The sequence below is a fragment of the Pelophylax lessonae genome, assembly GCF_965119305.1.
Source record: "Pelophylax lessonae genome assembly, chromosome: 3".
In the NCBI taxonomy this organism is placed as follows: Eukaryota; Metazoa; Chordata; class Amphibia; order Anura; family Ranidae; genus Pelophylax; species Pelophylax lessonae.
In genome coordinates this window covers 291,127,673-291,144,904 of record NC_138770.1, presented here as the reverse complement: position 1 = coordinate 291,144,904, position 17,232 = coordinate 291,127,673, and the positions used below count along the sequence as shown (strand labels likewise).

At 38.3% G+C, this 17,232-nt stretch overlaps 1 protein-coding gene across 1 annotated transcript in view; it reads right to left on the bottom strand.

Moving 5' to 3' along the window:
• LOC309551105 (putative cation-transporting ATPase 13A4) overlaps positions 1-17,232 on the bottom strand; it is a 75,831-nt gene that overhangs the window by 34,417 nt on the left and 24,182 nt on the right. Inside the window, 11 exon segments of the mRNA XM_082251551.1 lie at positions 551-714; positions 4,028-4,152; positions 4,570-4,687; positions 8,902-9,058; positions 9,176-9,256; positions 11,367-11,517; positions 13,268-13,329; positions 13,564-13,631; positions 13,634-13,751; positions 14,718-14,875; positions 16,062-16,232. Of these exon segments, the coding sequence (XP_082107677.1) occupies positions 551-714; positions 4,028-4,152; positions 4,570-4,687; positions 8,902-9,058; positions 9,176-9,256; positions 11,367-11,517; positions 13,268-13,329; positions 13,564-13,631; positions 13,634-13,751; positions 14,718-14,875; positions 16,062-16,232 (1,373 nt within the window).

Here is a 17,232-nt window from a genome sequence, read left to right as displayed (position 1 = left end):
CTAAACAACACAGGATTACAAAGTAATAATAAATGCAGAGAATAGTTGTGTGCCTAAACATTTTGTGGTGTCATATTTTTATTCAGTATGCCCTAGATTGAGATTCCCATTGGTTTCATTTGAACAGAATTGGCATCTTAGAGGAAATGTATAGCATTTATGTATAGTTTTGTAAATTGTTTAAAGAACTAAGATTTTTTTTCATTTTGCTGATTATTAGATACATATGGTATATAGTATATGATTAGCTCTCATTTACTACTTTCTGTCATCAAGTGCAGCAACTAGGCTTCTTTTCACCTTTCCCAGACTAACCTTAATGGCTTCTCTGAATAAATACAGCAAAATGAATTGCTAAAGCTCAAATTACACACAAAGCTGAATGACTGGATTTCTTAATCCCTGCTGTGTTCATATGGAGCCCTATGGAAATGCTAGTTAGGTAGCATGGCTTTAACAAATGTGTTTAAGATAATGTATAATACAATACATAAACATGACCCAGGCCATTATGGTTCCCCCATAATAGGAAATAATTCACTAAACATACTTTGGTGTTGCTGGATGTTTGTTCTTGGCTTTCAACAAGATGCCAGGAAATTTTTGCAGAGCTCAGTCCAGACGGTTCTTCAGCTTCTACGAGGATCATACTGCTGTTCTCAGGTACCAAGCCAGATGTTTTTGCCACTGTTATAGCTGTTTGTAAATTATCGCCTGTTCAGAAAAAAACACATTGTATTGTGTCATAGCTATTTTCATAGATTTGGATATAAGTCTGGACTAGCAATGTGGAAGTTCTGGCATTTATGTCTTTGTGGGCTCGTCAGCCAGAAAAAAGACTCCTTAAAAAAAAAAAGAACTGCACTAAAGACACCATTTCCTTTTGCTCTACAACAATCTGATGAGTGTGAATTAGTGGCAATTATGGCCATAGCTGGCTCACTAAACCTTAGTGCAGTGTGGGGGTAAGGTTCACTGGCACTCAAGGAGAAGATACACTTTAAAGTGATGACAGAATTCAGAGAGTGGCTGAAAATGTAGGCCTGTTTTAACTGCACTCAAAGTGGTTTGAAAGGTAAAGCGGTAGTACACTCAGCTAGGTCACTTTTATTTACAGGTAAGCTAATAATAAAGCTTACCTATAAGTACAACAAATATCTCCTAAATGTGCAATGTTTAGAAGATATTCACAATTTCTGCACTAGGTGACACCGGCATGCACTCTGTGCTCTGATATGAGGGCACACTGAATGTGCCACCAATCTAGAGTGCTGTGCCACAGTCGTGACTCCCATGCATGTGCACAGGAGTGACATCATCGTGGCTCGGCCGTTCAAACAGCTGGAGCCTGTGGACCCGGAAGGAGGACCAGGTAAAAATGGAAGCCCTGGGAGCAATGACAGCGAGCCACTGGAGGGATCCGATTTACAGGTAAGTCTGTAATAATGTAATAGTATCGAGTGAAAAATAGCACATTATGTCATTACTAGGGATGATCGAACGGCTCGGGTCGACCATCGGTTCAACCCGAATATTGACTGTTCGAAATTTTGCCGAATTCTCAACTTTTTGCGGAAAAAGTTCGGAATTCGGCAACCAGAACCGACCAAAATGCAATGGGACAGGAACTGGGCTTTAAAAGCCAGTGATTGGACCAGAACCATTAGTAAAAGCCAATTGAGGGGGCAGGAGGATGCTAGAAATGTGATTGGAGTGACTAGGGGGTCCAGAGGCCAATCAGTAGTGAATACGCCCCCCAGTATATAAGATAGCCCCGCCAAATCTCTAGCACTGTAATACAGGGGCTGTGGAAGAGAGTGGAAGCAGTTCTGTTACTCCTGCTTCAAAAGTGTAATTTAGCAATTATTAGTGTGAGGAAAGGGATATCTAGTGTAGTTAGGGTACTATTTTCCACTATATTTAGATTCAATAATCTCGTTTCTGTAGGGAAAGTGTTAAGTGTCAGGGTGATCGTAGTGTAGTGTAGGGTGAACTGACTCTGACTGCTATGGCAGTGTGACCAAACTCTTCCATGTCAGGGTGACCGCCATAGAAAAAAGATCGTTTGTCTTAGAATTGCAGTAGAGCAGGCAAACGGCTCCGCTACTTTCACACCTGGCCGCTTTTGTTGCAGGCGTTTATTGGGCTTTTTTGTGGACGTCTTTGGAGGCAGGCATGACATCTGAACTTCTGTGTAGGGGTATATATACACACACACATATATGTATATATATACATACACACATATAGGTGTGAAAGTAGCGGAACCCTATGCCTGCGCTAATGAAATTATTTGTGGGCATGTGGCTCCACTCCTATCACACCTATATGTGTGTATGTGTATATATACATATATGTGTGTGTGTATATATACCCCTATACAGAAGTTCAGATGTTATGCCTGCCTCCAAAGACGCCCAAAAAATGCCCCAAAAAACGCCTGCAACAACACACCTGGGCGTTTTTGTTGCAGGCGTTTATTGTGCATTTTTTGGGCATCTTTGGAGGCAGGCATAACATCTGAACTTCTGTATAGGGGTATATATACACACACACATATATGTATATATACACATACACACATATATGTGTGAAAGTAGCAGAACCCTATGCCTGCGCTAATGAAATTATTTGCAGGGATGTGGCTCCGCTCCTATCACACCTCCTATCAGAGGTGTGCAACGCACAGAGTACAGAGTTCAGCCTTCTGCCATATATGCTTACCTCTGCATTCCCTAACCAAATCTTACTTTCACCCCTCTTCAGCTATGACCTCTGCATGCAACCCCCCCCCTCTACTGCCGCTATAATCTTCCCCCCCTAAAAGCTCCACCCTCTTCCACCTTACTCCGCACTGCACCACAGGCACCTGCATCTCCCTTGTCCTCATCCTGCAATTAGTGGGAGCCACTCAAGAGATCAGATCTATGGCAGCCATTTGGGAGACAAGCTGACACTTGTAAACACAAAAGCTGGATTTCTGTATTTTAAGTGATAATGGTGAACAGGGAACAGAGGGCCTGAACCAGAGGTTCTACCAAGTTCCAGCTGAAAAAAAGCCCTGGCTGTGGATATAGTAATTATTAGCAGTGGGTGGAAGCCTGAGCCTGGAAAGTAATTTCAAGGGTTCCCCCAGGTTTAAAAGGTTTAGAAAGGTTGGTGAAGTGAGTACTTTTAGTTTACCCACTATGTCTCCATATATCTAGAATTAGACTAAGGCTACAGGTTTTAGTCCTTTCTAGTTCTTCTAATCTATGCCAACTAACACAAAGAGGGAAAAATTAGGTTGATCTACTAGAACTGGAGAGTGCAAAATCTGGTGCAGCTGTACATGGTAGCCAATCGATGTCTAACTTCAACTTGCTTAATTAAGCTTTGACAAAAAAAAATCTGGAAGCTGATTGATTTCTTTGCACAGTTGTAGCAGATTTTGAACTCTCTAGTTTTAGTAAATCAACCGGTTGCAATCTCTTCCAGCCTTTCCCCTCATACTTGACTTGCCTTGTGAGTCTATAAAGTCTGATTTTGGAAGTGTGATACTAAAGCTGACTATGGGTAAAGCAGGATACACAGTATACAACTTTTGTTGATAGATTTCCATTAGATTTACCTTCAACTATGTAGTGCAAGGGCCTGCCTGATTGCATACAAATTGAAAGTGTTTAGGTCTGACCTCATATAATATGGTTTTAGTAAATCTAAAGGAAAATGTATAGTGTGTATCCAGCTTAAGAAGGCATTTACCCTAGGGGGGCAGAAGTAGAATCCTACCCTGAAAATAATCTGATATCTAAATAAGAAAGAAAACAACACACTTTTAGCCATAAAGGATGTGAGAGACAATATAAATATCACCAATATTACAGTTACAGTGATGAATGATTTCTTTTGAAAAATTCTAGATTTTGTATAATGAAAAAAACAAACACATGCATTATTCTGTATATCATACTGCCCATACAAGCTGCTTACTAAATTATTTAATGTGAATATATGTATAAATATATGTGTAAAGCCTAAGGTTTACCAGTGATCATGACAGTTCTGATGTTGGCAGCACTGAGTTCTTGCAGAACAGGTTTGGTTTCAGGTTTTAATCTATTTTCCAATATAAGCAAACCAAGAAATTCCAGGTCAGATTCAACATCCTCCCTGAAATAAAGGGATATTTAGTTATCCTTGTATGACTCTAAACAGTAATTATTTTTCTGCAGACAAAATGTATATTTATGCAAGGTTTGTAGATATGTGAATAATGCATAAGTAGAATATGTTATTTCTAGTGTAGGTGTGTTTGCTTAAGCTGGTTATAAATCAAACAACAAGCAGAATGAATCAGACTTAAGTATATTATTAACACTTTACTATTGTATATCGTCTGTAGCTCTATACAAATAATTGTAATGCAAATAAGTGGAAAATGCTAAGTAAACAGAATGGTGTCAGTTTTGTAGTAATGATCTCCATCAAAATGACAGGCTGACATCACCCAAGTGTTAATGAAGATTTGCACTGTTCAGAACCAGTTAGCTGTTTTCACAAAAAACACTTATACTTAGCACATCACACCTTATGAAGCTGCTATTGCTCTGGGGTTTTTCTTCTTCCAGCACTTTATAAGCCAGTCCAATAACTCGAAATCCTTTCATGGTATAAAACTGAAGTTCACTAGAAAAGCCCTTTGGAACTGTATGACACAATAAAATATAAACTTTATTTTAAACTCTAACAAACTATTCCTTTTTGACACCCTTGGTCAGTCAAACATACAATTGAAAACATTTTGTAAGATCTGTTCGATAGTTGCAAATTAAAAAAAAAAGAACTAGTTGGCTAATAACTTTCTGTCTTCCTGCACCAATATTCCTGTTGTTTCCAGCTTTCTAGGTGGACTACAAAACACTGCCCCCTATGTCATGGGGATTTAGGGTCTTCTTTAGTCCAAACACATTTCCTGTCCTAGGGTGACAACGCTGCTCCTCCTATGCTGTCACCCAAGGACGGGTAGAAAAAAAAAAAAGAAAACAAGTCTGAAAAAAAACAAAAAAAAAACAAACAAGGTAGCCAACACATCTAGGAATCTAAGGACTGTAAAAGTACATGCTACTGATGTATGGACCTCAGATTCATGGCAGAAAATTCCTGCATAAAAATGCGAGAATAAGGTAATAAACACACATATTTGCGTTTACACATACATGCACATAAACATTCTTCTAGCTTTTATTGGGTTGTGTTGGGCTGCTTTTAGATTAGAAAAATTAAATGCCTGAATGCCTAAAAATGTGGCAATTTTAAGTGTCCATGTGCTAGAGACTGTATTGTGTAAATAAAGGCAAAACTTTTTTTTAATCTTGAATTTTTTTTTTGGCCAGCTGTGTCCCATTGGGATGATGTTTCTTCACTTCCTGTCCCATAGCCAAAACAGGAAGTGAGAGGAAATCCCTCCAAAGTGAGGGCATCCCGGTGTGTCAACAGGGTCACCAGAAATAATTACCCCATTGGAAGATTTCCCCTCTATATTTGTGTTCTGATGTTAACCTGAAATTTGGGATTTTCTTTTAATTAGACTTTAGTTTATAACAGTAAACAGGACACCTAGAGAGGGTAAATCTCCCTGGCACAGACAGCAATAAAAAAAAAAACATGTTTTGCCTTTAGTTACACTTTTAGAAACATCTTAGGACATGTTCTTTTGTTTTTCTTTCACTGATCACATTAACCACTTGACGTCTGCTCACATTGCTGCTACTGCAGCAATGTGGCTTGTTATCGTCCAGCGACGTAGACCTACGTCGCTGGACTCCTCCCCCTGTAGGCGGCGCTCGCGCGCCACCAGAGGCGCGCTCCCGCTGTTTTCAGTCACAGCGGGAGTCGGGCCAGGGGAGGAGCGGTGGCGATTCGTCGGGGAATCGAGTGTGGAGATCCGCCCGCTTGTGTAAACAGAGCGGGCGGATCTCCTAAGTGACAGGCAGGGACAGATAGCATGGTTCAGCATAGCTGAACATGCGATCTGTCCCTGACTCACTCAGTCTCCTCCCCCCACACACGTTAGTAAGCACCAGGCATACATTAACCCCTCCTTCTCCAATAAAATTAACCCCTTCCCTGCCAGTGTCATTTTTACAGTAACAGTGCATATATATAGCACTGATTACTGCAGTAATGTCACTGGTACCCCCAAAAGTGTCAAAAAAGTTCATACAAGGGTCCGATCTTTCTGCCGCAATGTCGCAGTCCCGCAAAAAAAACGCAAATCGTCGCCATTACTCGTTAAAAAAAAAAACACCAAAAATGACAGAAATCTTTCCCTTAGTTAGTAAACGCAATAACTTTTGCGCAAACCAATCAAAATATGCTTATTGTGATTTTTTTTTACCAAACATATGTAGCAGAAAACAAATTGGCCAAAAATGTAAAAAAAAATTGATTTTTACATTTTTTGGGGGGGGAATTTCATATAAAAAATGTTAAAAATATTGTTATTTTTTCAAAATAAACGCTCTTTTTTTGTTTATAGCGCAAAAAGTAAAAATCGCACAGGTGATCAAATACCACCAAAAGAAAGCTCTGTTTGTGGGAAAAAAAGGATGTAAATTTTGTTTGGGTACGGCGTTGCACGACCGCGCAATTGACAGTTAAAGTCGCACAGCGCCAAATCGCAAAAAGTGGCCCAGACGTAAGACAGCAAAATCCTCCGGTGGTAAAGTGGTTAAAGTATATTGCTTATTTTCAAGGTAGCATTTTTGTATTTCAAATGTTGAACTTACTGCATTTAATACATTATATGGTATTACAGGATCAGTCCACCCAAAAGAGTGAGTGAATTCTCAGTTTATTTTATTTATTGTTATTCATTTATTTTATTTTATTTTGTTAGAGCTTCTCAAATCTATACTAAAATTGATTCCTAATAAATGTGACATACGTTTTTGTGGAAAACTTTTTTTGTTTAGAAAAAACAAACAAACATAGAAATGTTTCTGATGATTTTGATGAGCTTTCCTCATATTTAATAGAAGAGCAATAAAACAATAAAATAAAGTAGTCAAGGGGTAATGAGGGCATCTCATTTAACTTACTTGTTATCTCCCTTAGGTCCCCACAGTGACTTATAAGTCATAATAAAGAAATTTAGGTGCCAATTTAAATATACATAATCGGGGTACCTACATCCTAAAGGATATAGAGAGAGAATGTATTGAGGCATATATGGACTTTCATGGTACCGAGTACAAGCTTCACCCAGATATTGTATAAAAAGGTTTTTATTCAAAAATATGTTTTAAAAATATATACATATTAGTCTAAAAACATCAGTACAAACATTTTTGTGTCTATTTGCTCAATGAAACATGTTGAGTGTCCAGCATCCAGATGGTATCCACCACAATTGTTAATGGATATGACTTTTGGTCAGCCCATATGTGAATTAACCTTCATTGAGCAAATAGTCACGAAAAAATGTTTGTGCTGATGTTTTAAGACTAATGTGTATATATTTTTTAATCATATTTTTTAATAAAAACCTTTTTAAACAATATCTGTGTGAAGATTGTACTCGGTACCATGAAAGTGGATATATGCCTGAATACATTCTCTCTTTATAAGTCGTAATAGCTGGTATCCCAATGCGGTAGTAAATGCAGGTTAAATGAATTTCAGGGTGCGTGAAAAATTCCAATAGTACAAACACCAATACTAAGCTGTTAGATAAGAAGTAGATAATACATTAATCAAAGATTTTGGACAGAGGCATTTATTGCTTTCATTGATATCAAGATTAAAGTTCCTGAAAGAGAAGAGGTAGTATACTCACCCATGCCTCCCCTCCATCCCAGCACTGTGGCCTCTGTCACTATCTTTAGTTCCAGGAGTGTTGAATGCCTGTGTCCTCGAGGTGAGGGACATTCCCAGAAGTAACAAATATAGCACTCCAGAAGTAACAATTATATCACTGGAATGGAAGGAAGGTAAGTGACATGGGTCACCAAGGAGGTGAATATACTGCTTTTTCTTTTGCATAAATCTTTAAACTTGATATTTTGTTTTAGGCTTGCGGGGGTACTTTTAGAAATTAATTGTAAGCCTCTGAAATAAAGTCAAAGGTTTTGCCAGCATCATAACTGACCAAGGTGTTTTGGTTTTGAGCTATGAAAGAAAAATGTTTCCATGTCTACTCTTTTAGTCCCCGTTCACACTAAGGCGACCTTTGAGGCGACCTGGTCGCCTCACAGGTCGCCGTAGGTCGCCTTCCATAGGGAAGCTGTGGACCCATTCTAATAGGAGCGACACAAGTCGCTCCGACTTAGAAAAAGGGTCCGGAGCTTCTTTGGGGCGACCCGGAGCGACCGTCATAGACTTCAATGTTATGAAGTCCGTGCCGGCCGCTCCGAGGTCGCGGCGCGCTGCTCGCACCGCGACCTCGGTGGTCGCCCCCCCAAGTCGGATCGCCCCAGTGTGAACGGGGCATTAGAGTTGCACACGGTTGCTTTTGCACATTATAAAGTTCCTTGCTGTTTGCATGCATCCTTTGTGCATCCATCAAGTGTTTGTATGTGTTTGAATTTGATGTTACTACGAAAGCTGGCAATCGGGAGTCAGAAATTGTAATCATTAATTTCAGGAATGCCTTAGCTGAGTAAAAGAGAGATTCATGCAATGTTTGAGAATTCTAAAGTTTTGGGCCTGTAATGTTTTAAGGAGTTTAGATTCTTCACTAATCTAGTAGTCCTCATTGTGGGTTTTGGTGGTGGTTTACCAGGAGAATTGGTGTATACTAGAAATGTATATTTTGGGTACTAGAGAGCCATACTAGAGAGCCACCAAGTGATATAAAAGCATTTTGCATAAACAGAACCTATATGGTTACATAAAATGAAATATGACAATATATCTTACCACTGTCTTCCCTGCAAAATTTAATCACCATCTCAGGAGCTCCTTTCATATATACTACATGTTTATCTTGGCCAATCTCTTGTGTGATCACAGACATGCGCTGTAAACTAGAGGAAAATGGAAACTGGTGGATGATGGCTATTCCTTCTGCTGGACCCTAAATGATTGAAAGAAATTATGAATGATAACTATTCAAATTTTGTAGACTGCCCTACAAATATAACATTTTCATAACTAGGACCAGCTAACAAAGAACAAAAATTTTTAAACTCACAGAATTGCATGCTTGACCACGCTTTAAAACCAAGCTAGATGATGCAGTTTCATTATTTTCAGAACTTGACTGCTCAAATACCTGTAGAAAATGTAAAGTTATAATTCTAAGACTCTTTAAGAAGTTAAACAAATAATAAGTATGTCTGTCAAAGTGGTTAGTGAAGCATTATAAAAAGAAATATTGTCAGCATTGATCAGGGAAGTAACTGTGAACAAATTAGAATGAAACTTTCCTATAGTCAGATCAGCTTAAATAATATGTATAACTTGTAGAGAATATCATCTCTTTTCTCTGCCTAAAACAGAGTTGTCAAACATTTTAGGGACATATTTCCTACACTACACATGTATAATAATTGCATTTGTTTATTCTTAAAGAGTAACTAAACCCATTGATTTACCAATTTAAAAACACAGCTTCATTCCCAGCACATGCCGGGATTATAACTGTCACATAGGTTGTTCTCTCAATCAAACTGTCAACCATCAAATGGTTGGTGTCATAAGTGATCACATTTGCAGCACAATGGCAGTTGAAGATCAAACAGAGGCCAAGATGGAAGATTCCTTGGCTGAAAACGACAGAAGGGTTTAGTTCCACTTCAAGATACATACTTTAAAGAGATTTTCCAGCTTTGGAAAAAAAAATTAAAAGTCAGCAGCTACAAATACTGTAGCTGCTGACTTTTAATATATAGACACTTACCCATCCAGGGAGCCTGCAATGTCAGCACCCCAGCCGATTTTCAGATCAGCTGCTAGGTGCTGCCACCACCATTCACTCTAAGGGAAATCGGCAATGAAGCCTTTCGGCTTCAAAGCCGTTTCCCTACTGCGAATGCACAAAGCCCACTGCTCATTCTCATTGGCTCTCATTGGTGGGAACGGCGCCACAGCAAAAACAGGTACCCATTCCCCCCTCCCCCTGAAAGTTGCCAAATGTGGCACCGGAGGGGGGGAGGAAGCAGATGAGCGGAAGTTCCACTTCTGGGTGGAACTCCACTTCAACATTAATATCTTGTAAATACACTGTGCAGCAAAATAGCCACTAAATTAAAGCTGGCCATAGATGAGCCGAAAGCTGAATGAATCGAAAAACAAAAATGGTGCATACGATTGTGCCATCATTTGTTTTGTTTTTCTAAAAAACTAAAATCCAGCATGTTGGATCAGTCACTTTTGATTGTTGAACGAAAATTTCATCGCAGCTGGTAAACTAATGATGTGAAAAACAAACAATTTAGTGGGAAAAATATTTAGGGAAAAAATACACTTTATTGAATTATGAAAAAAAAAAACACAATATGTTCCCCAATTTTTTTGTAAAATGTAAAAGATGATGTTACACCGAATGAATAGATACCTAATATGTCATGCTTTAAAATTGCCCACGCTCGTGGAATGGTGAAAAACTACAGTACTTAAAAATCTCCATAGGCAACACTGAAAAAATGTTAGAGTTACAGAGAAGGTCTAGTGCTAGAATTATTGCTCTCAGTCTAACATTTGCGATGATATCTCATATGTAAAAGACCCCTAATCTCTCCTTTACCTTTAAAAGCAAAAGATCAAAAAAAAATTTTTTGATCTCTTGCTTTAAAACAAAAGTAGTTTACTTCCACCCTGTGAAGTGACATCATGACCTCGCTCTGTAGAGGCGATCAGAGACAAACTGGTCTTTGTTCACCTCTGTGACCAGCCGGCAGCACCATTGAATTGTTTCTCTGGCACGTTGGTAAGAATGATAAGCCAAAGAAGCACCAGGGAGCAGCGGGGGGATGGGGGGGGGTCGTTCCCTGGGGATCTGAAAGAGATCCATCGGCTAATGGGGTGTAGCTTCAGCCAAAACTCCTACAAACCACTTGCAAACCACAATGCATATATATGTATCGTGGTTGGCAAGTGAATAATTGAACAAGATGATTGACTACCATGCACAGCTGCACCGCAGTTTTGCACCCTTCAGTTTTGGTAAATTAACCCCTATGCGTACAGACATATGTTTGTAATGTGTATACCATATACTGCAATATTCTCCTCTCTGTAAGGAAAGAAGATACCTTGAACTTTTGCTTGACATCACTCTTAAGGCTTGTTTATTATAATTGTTCTGCTACTACTTTCTGTACATTTTTCTTCTTTCATGTATTCAAAACCCAAACAAAATGATATGGAAAAAATATCCTTACCCATTTTGTGCCTTCAAACATTTTTAGATCCAGTGGGTCTCCTTGAAGTTTTCCATCAATTGCAACTAAAGAGTGGCAGCAGCTCAGTGCTCCGAGAAGGGGACACCAAGGCAAAGTGTCATCTAAAGCAAAACTATGAAATTCCTGGAAACTTATGGAAACACATAAAAAAAAAATACGTTCAGTGTCACTATTCACTTTCAAAAAACATTTGCCAACAAGGTAATCTCTGATATTCCATTTTATCTCACTTGACCTGTTCAATATTTTTTTTTCATCCATAAGTTATCCATTGTTAGACTGACAGTAATAGCTGTTAATAAAAGAGGTTTCAGAAAAGAAAAATGTTGTCATGTGTAGTTTACTGTGGTGGCTAGTGGAGGACCGGGCATTTGGCAGTTGAATAATAGGGGCATAGCTTAACTCTGGGTTTAATAACCCTTTGGTGCAAGAGCCATTTTTTTGCACATATGTTATAATTTTCAGCCTAAAGATTACTTAAAACCACCAAAATAATATATATGTTCTGAAAAGAGGGATCCTGGTTAATAAAAAGGTGGTAGTTACAGTTTTTTTTTATGGTACATAATATTTGTGCAGTGATTTATTAAGCACTAGTATTTAATTAAAAAATACACTAAAATTAATTTTAGGGTAAACAAACGCAACCTGATCTGTGAAGGGGGAGATTCTGATCAGTCTTCATCTTCCCTAATCACAAATTGTGTTACAAGCAGTATAATCAAAGAAAGAACTTTTTCAATGGAGGAGGAGGAAGCTGAGGGTGTCCCCATCAGGCCATTAATACTAATGTTCTGTCTGAAGACCCAAAGCTGTTAACCTTGGCAGCACCTGAAGTGGAGAGACAGGAAGAAGACAGGCATTCCTGCAGTGAAGATTTCTCCAGGATCCAGCTACCTTCAAAATGTGAGCAGAGTAAGGAAGCCTGCTTAGCCTCTGAAACACGTTTTGATTAGTCGTTTCATCTTGTGGTTTGACAGGTGCCAACTGGCCCACAACTGCTCATGTTCACAGTGTCCTTTTCTATTGTTTCACAGATGCAGCAGAGACTACCCCATGATCCCGTTCAGGATCTTCACCAAAGCCCATCTGGGCACGGACTGTCATTACTGTCATCCTGTGAATTGAACCTATTACTGGTTTTATATATTTTTACCCATTAAACTGTGCTACACTATTGGTTGCCTGGCACTTCTCTCCCCTCCCTTTTTCAACTTCAAAATGTGAGACTTCTTCATTACAGGTAAATAATAAGACTATACAGTAGCTGTGGGAATTTTTTAAAAGTAAACTTTAAGTCACATTACATGTCAGAGCCACAAAAGAAGTCTAGCTGGAAGATGTCCCTCTGCCATGTGCTGTAATAGCAGGTCTGATTAGGGAGCCGATAGTTACTCTATATGTATATATAAACCCAGGCCACTAGCCCAACATTTATTATTTGAACTGTCCCAGGAAGGCAAATGCCCCCCTACCCCAAAGCCAAGCCCTTCCATGATATAAAGAATGATACCTTTTTTATATACATAATATGCAATACTTTCTGATGGTATGCCAAGTTGAATGGGAATCCAAAGTGTTAACATGATTTGAGCATAGACATATTTTTACCTCTTAGAGATTGACACCTGGGAACCTCAAGTTGTGGCAGGACATAAGAAAATTGATAGCTTATAAATATGTGGACACTGTGAATAAATGTTGCCATAGATGATTGAAATAGACGATTGGATACTGCAAATGTCTAAACAGAGCAGAGACATCTCGCAATGCACTAAGATGTCAGCTTTACCAATCTTAACACCTATCCTAACCTATCCTAACATCACGCATTGTTCTTATACTTCTGTTAGAAATGTTCATCATTGTATTGAACCTACCAGTTGCCTTTTGAAGGCAGCACTCCCCAAAGGTCTAATCCATCTTCTGTTAGGGTACCCGTCTGTTAAAAAAAAAAAAAAAATGTTGTAAAATACACAAAACAGTTTTACTATTAATATTTGATTCCTGCTATAATATTTTATTTAATTCACGCTGTTATGTGCATTGCTTTTCAATAAAGAATGAAGTTGCTTATGAAAACAATCATGAAATGATTATTGAATAACTCAAATGAACACAGTATATACTTAAAGACAACAATGTGTAATGTTGTGGAAATTGACTGCAGCCTTACCTTATCAAAACAAATAATGTTCAGCCGACCACATACATTGATCCTTTGAGGACTGATGCAGAAAATCATTTGGTTTTGAGTCTGCGTTGAGCGTACATAATTCCTGTAGACAAGGCAGCTGACAGTGCTGGAGGGACAGCGGTGGTGATAATGATCAAAGCTTTGACCACTACTTCAGTTGGAGATTCCTGAAATACAAATAGATGTAATATTCTATAATACTATATTGTATAATATTTCTAATCTGTTTTACTGTTGATCTTGTATTACTAAATATCCACATGATTCAGCATCAGTCTGATATAAATGATGCATCCCATAAAATTAGAATATCATCAAAAAGTTAATTTATTTAATTTACTAATGTAATATTCTAATTTTTGAGTGTTGGGTTTTCACTAGCTGTAAGTCATAATCATCAAAATTAAAAGAAAGAAATGCTTGAAATATATCACTCTGTGTATAACTCATCTACTGTATATACAATATATGAGTTTCACTTTTTGAATTAAATTACTGAAATAATCTAACTTTTTTTATGATATATGATATATTAATTTAATGAGATGCACATCTGTTTGTTTACCAACTGATGTGTGCTATATAGGAGACTACTGGACACACTAAACACATAAGGTAGCCATATCCATTAGCATCTCAATACTAAAATTTCATTGCAACTCTCTAATCCACAGTCATTAGGCTTTGTAATAAATACATTTTCAGATATTTTGTTATGGGATAGGCCACCTAGAATAAATAATCTTCACAAGCATTTCTTTCTTTTTTTGGGAAGGGGGTGTTTGCTCAGCAGCCACTGCATGCAACTAAATTAACTCTGCTATGCGCTAACTAAATCTGCGTGCTTTACTTTACACATTCTTCTATTTAGTTAAAAAGGAAAAAAAAGCATACGCAGGACTATTCTTTAAAGGTATTATCATTTATACAAATTTTTTCCTTGTTCAATTATTTCTATGGCAATATTGATTATTTTTAACACTAACATAAAAAACACTAACTTTCCAATAAAATTACCATTAATGTCCTTTTTTTTTTTTTTACACTAAGGTTGCAAAAACGTCATTTTATCTGACATAAGTTAATTTGTTTGATCTTATTGTTATACAGGTGCTATTGCTATCATATCTTACCCCCCATAAGACAAAAACAGCCACAGTGTAGATTGTTCCAATGACTGCAACTCCGGCTAAAATCATTAAGAATCTGAAGGCATCTCTATACAATTTGAAATTCATGGGTTTCGGGTACAAGATGGATCTGACCAAATCCCCCTTAGCGGTATTAAATCCTGCACATACAAAATAAATTATTTTAAATGAATACATTAAGAAAAAAATGTTGTATAGATCCATAGATTAATACAGACATGCAGAACATTAATACAGTATAAGGCAGAACTAAACCAATTGATTTAATTGTTTCTCAAACAGTTACATTCAAGGCATGCTGTAAATAATAACTGTCACAGGTGCTTATGCTCAAACTGTCAATCCATCACATGGCTGGTGTCATAGCTGATCAAACACTATAATACCAAGAGCATTGGGATGCCTGCCTTTACATGCACATGAACTTTAATGGCATCCCAGTCATAGTCTGTAGGGTTTAATATTTAGTTGACCCACCTTTTACAGCTATAACAGCTTCCACTCTTCTGGGAATGCTGTCCATAGGGTTTAGGAGTGTGTCTATGGGAATGTTTGACCATTCTTCCAGAAGCGTATCTGTGAGGTCAGGCACTGATGTTGGCCTGGCTTGCAGGCTGTGCTCTAATTCATCTCAAAGGTGTTCTATCGGTTTGAGGTGCAGGCCAGTCAAGCTCCACTACCCCAAACTCACTCATCCATGTCTTTATGGACCTTGCTTTGTGCACTGGTGCACATTCATGTTTGAACAGGAAGGGCCAACCCCCAAACTGTTCCCACAAAGTTGGGAGCATGAAATTGTCCAAAATGTCTTGGTATGATGACGCCTTAAGAGTTTCCTTCACAGGAACTAAGGGGCCAAGCCCAACCCCTGAAAAACAACCCCACACTATCATCCCCCCCTTCACCAAATGATTTGGACCAGTGCAAAAAGCAAGGTCCATAAATACATGGATGAGTGAGTTTGGGGTAGAGGAACTTGTCCTGACCTCAACCCGATAGAACACCTTTGGGATGAATAAGAGCACAGACTGCGAGCCACGCCTTCTTGTCCAACATCAGTGTCTGCCCTCACAAATGCGCTTCTGGAAGAATAGGCAAACATTCCCATAGACACACTCCTAAACCTTGTGGACAGCCATCCCAGAAGAGTTGAAGCTGTTATAGCTGCAAAGGGTGGGCAACCACAGATCGAAGAGAGCCTAAGATGACATCTTCCTTGGCATAAGATGTTAGGAGGGTTTAGCTCCATGTAAATGTTTAAATAAACCTAAAAAAAATCATACTTGTGAATTTCTTAATTTCAAATTTTTCAAACTCTTTACTAACCAGTTCTTAGAACAACTGCCTTAACTTGCCCGTGGCTAGCTGGCTTTGTCTGAATTACTTCTGTTCCACAGAAAAGTATATGTCTTTTGAAATCCTCTCCACTGTGCGCCTTCCATGTCATGGTATGGTTATTGTTAGGTAGAGGAGTTTTACAGACAGGAATACTTTCACCTGTTAAAAAAAAAAAAAAACAGCACTCCTGAAATATTAAATGATAAAAAAGAACAGCAATGAAATCCTCCAGTCTTGTTGACATGATCATCTGTAAGTTTCAAAGAAAATGAGGTAGATGTATGGCTTCCCATGTCCACTCTGAAGGATCAACCTTGATGGCATTTACTGTGCAGATTGCAACAATCTTTAACTGCAGCATTGTTTAAGGTCAGGAATGAGCTCTCAGTTTAGTTCAAATACAGATTAAGACCAAACTTTGCTTGTTCAGACTCCCACTGAATGTCATACATAGTAGCATTTTTTTATCACTACTATATATGACAGTTTCTTCTGTCAGTGGTTGTTAGAGAAGCAGCGGGTGCTGGCACCCCCCACATTCTTAGCATCCAATGACATCACCCTGCCTAATAATTTGTTGACTGGTATACTGGGCCTTGTAAACAAAGGCACATGGATAGCGCTGATAACACTGACCAAATATGGCCACATGGCCATATTTGAGCAATGACCATGGCCACTGCATTTTTAATGTTGCCTTTACGCATCATTTAAAGTGTTGCTCACCGCCAAATTTAATTTTTTTAATTTTTTAAATGTTTTACTTTGCACATGTTACCCAGGGCAGTGCCCATCTTCCCATGACATTTTTTTTTTTGACAATCCCTTGCCTCATAGCCTATAAAATGGGCATTAATGTTCTTTAACATTTAGCTCCCGTTGACTTCAATGGGGTTTGATTTCGGCACTTAAACTTCCTTTTTCCCGGACCCTGCTTGAAATAAACCCAGGTAAGTTTGAAACATATTATAATACCAATTTATGCACACTGGGGCTTTAATAAATGCTTTTTTAGAAACATAACTTAAAATGGCACCTAAGTTGCATTTAGGCATATTTAGACTTGTCATGTGCTTGGGCACTTACTTATTCCATTGGCCAGAATATTAATTTATTCTGGCCACTGAAATGAAAAAATGCTCAAGCGCTAAATTCACCT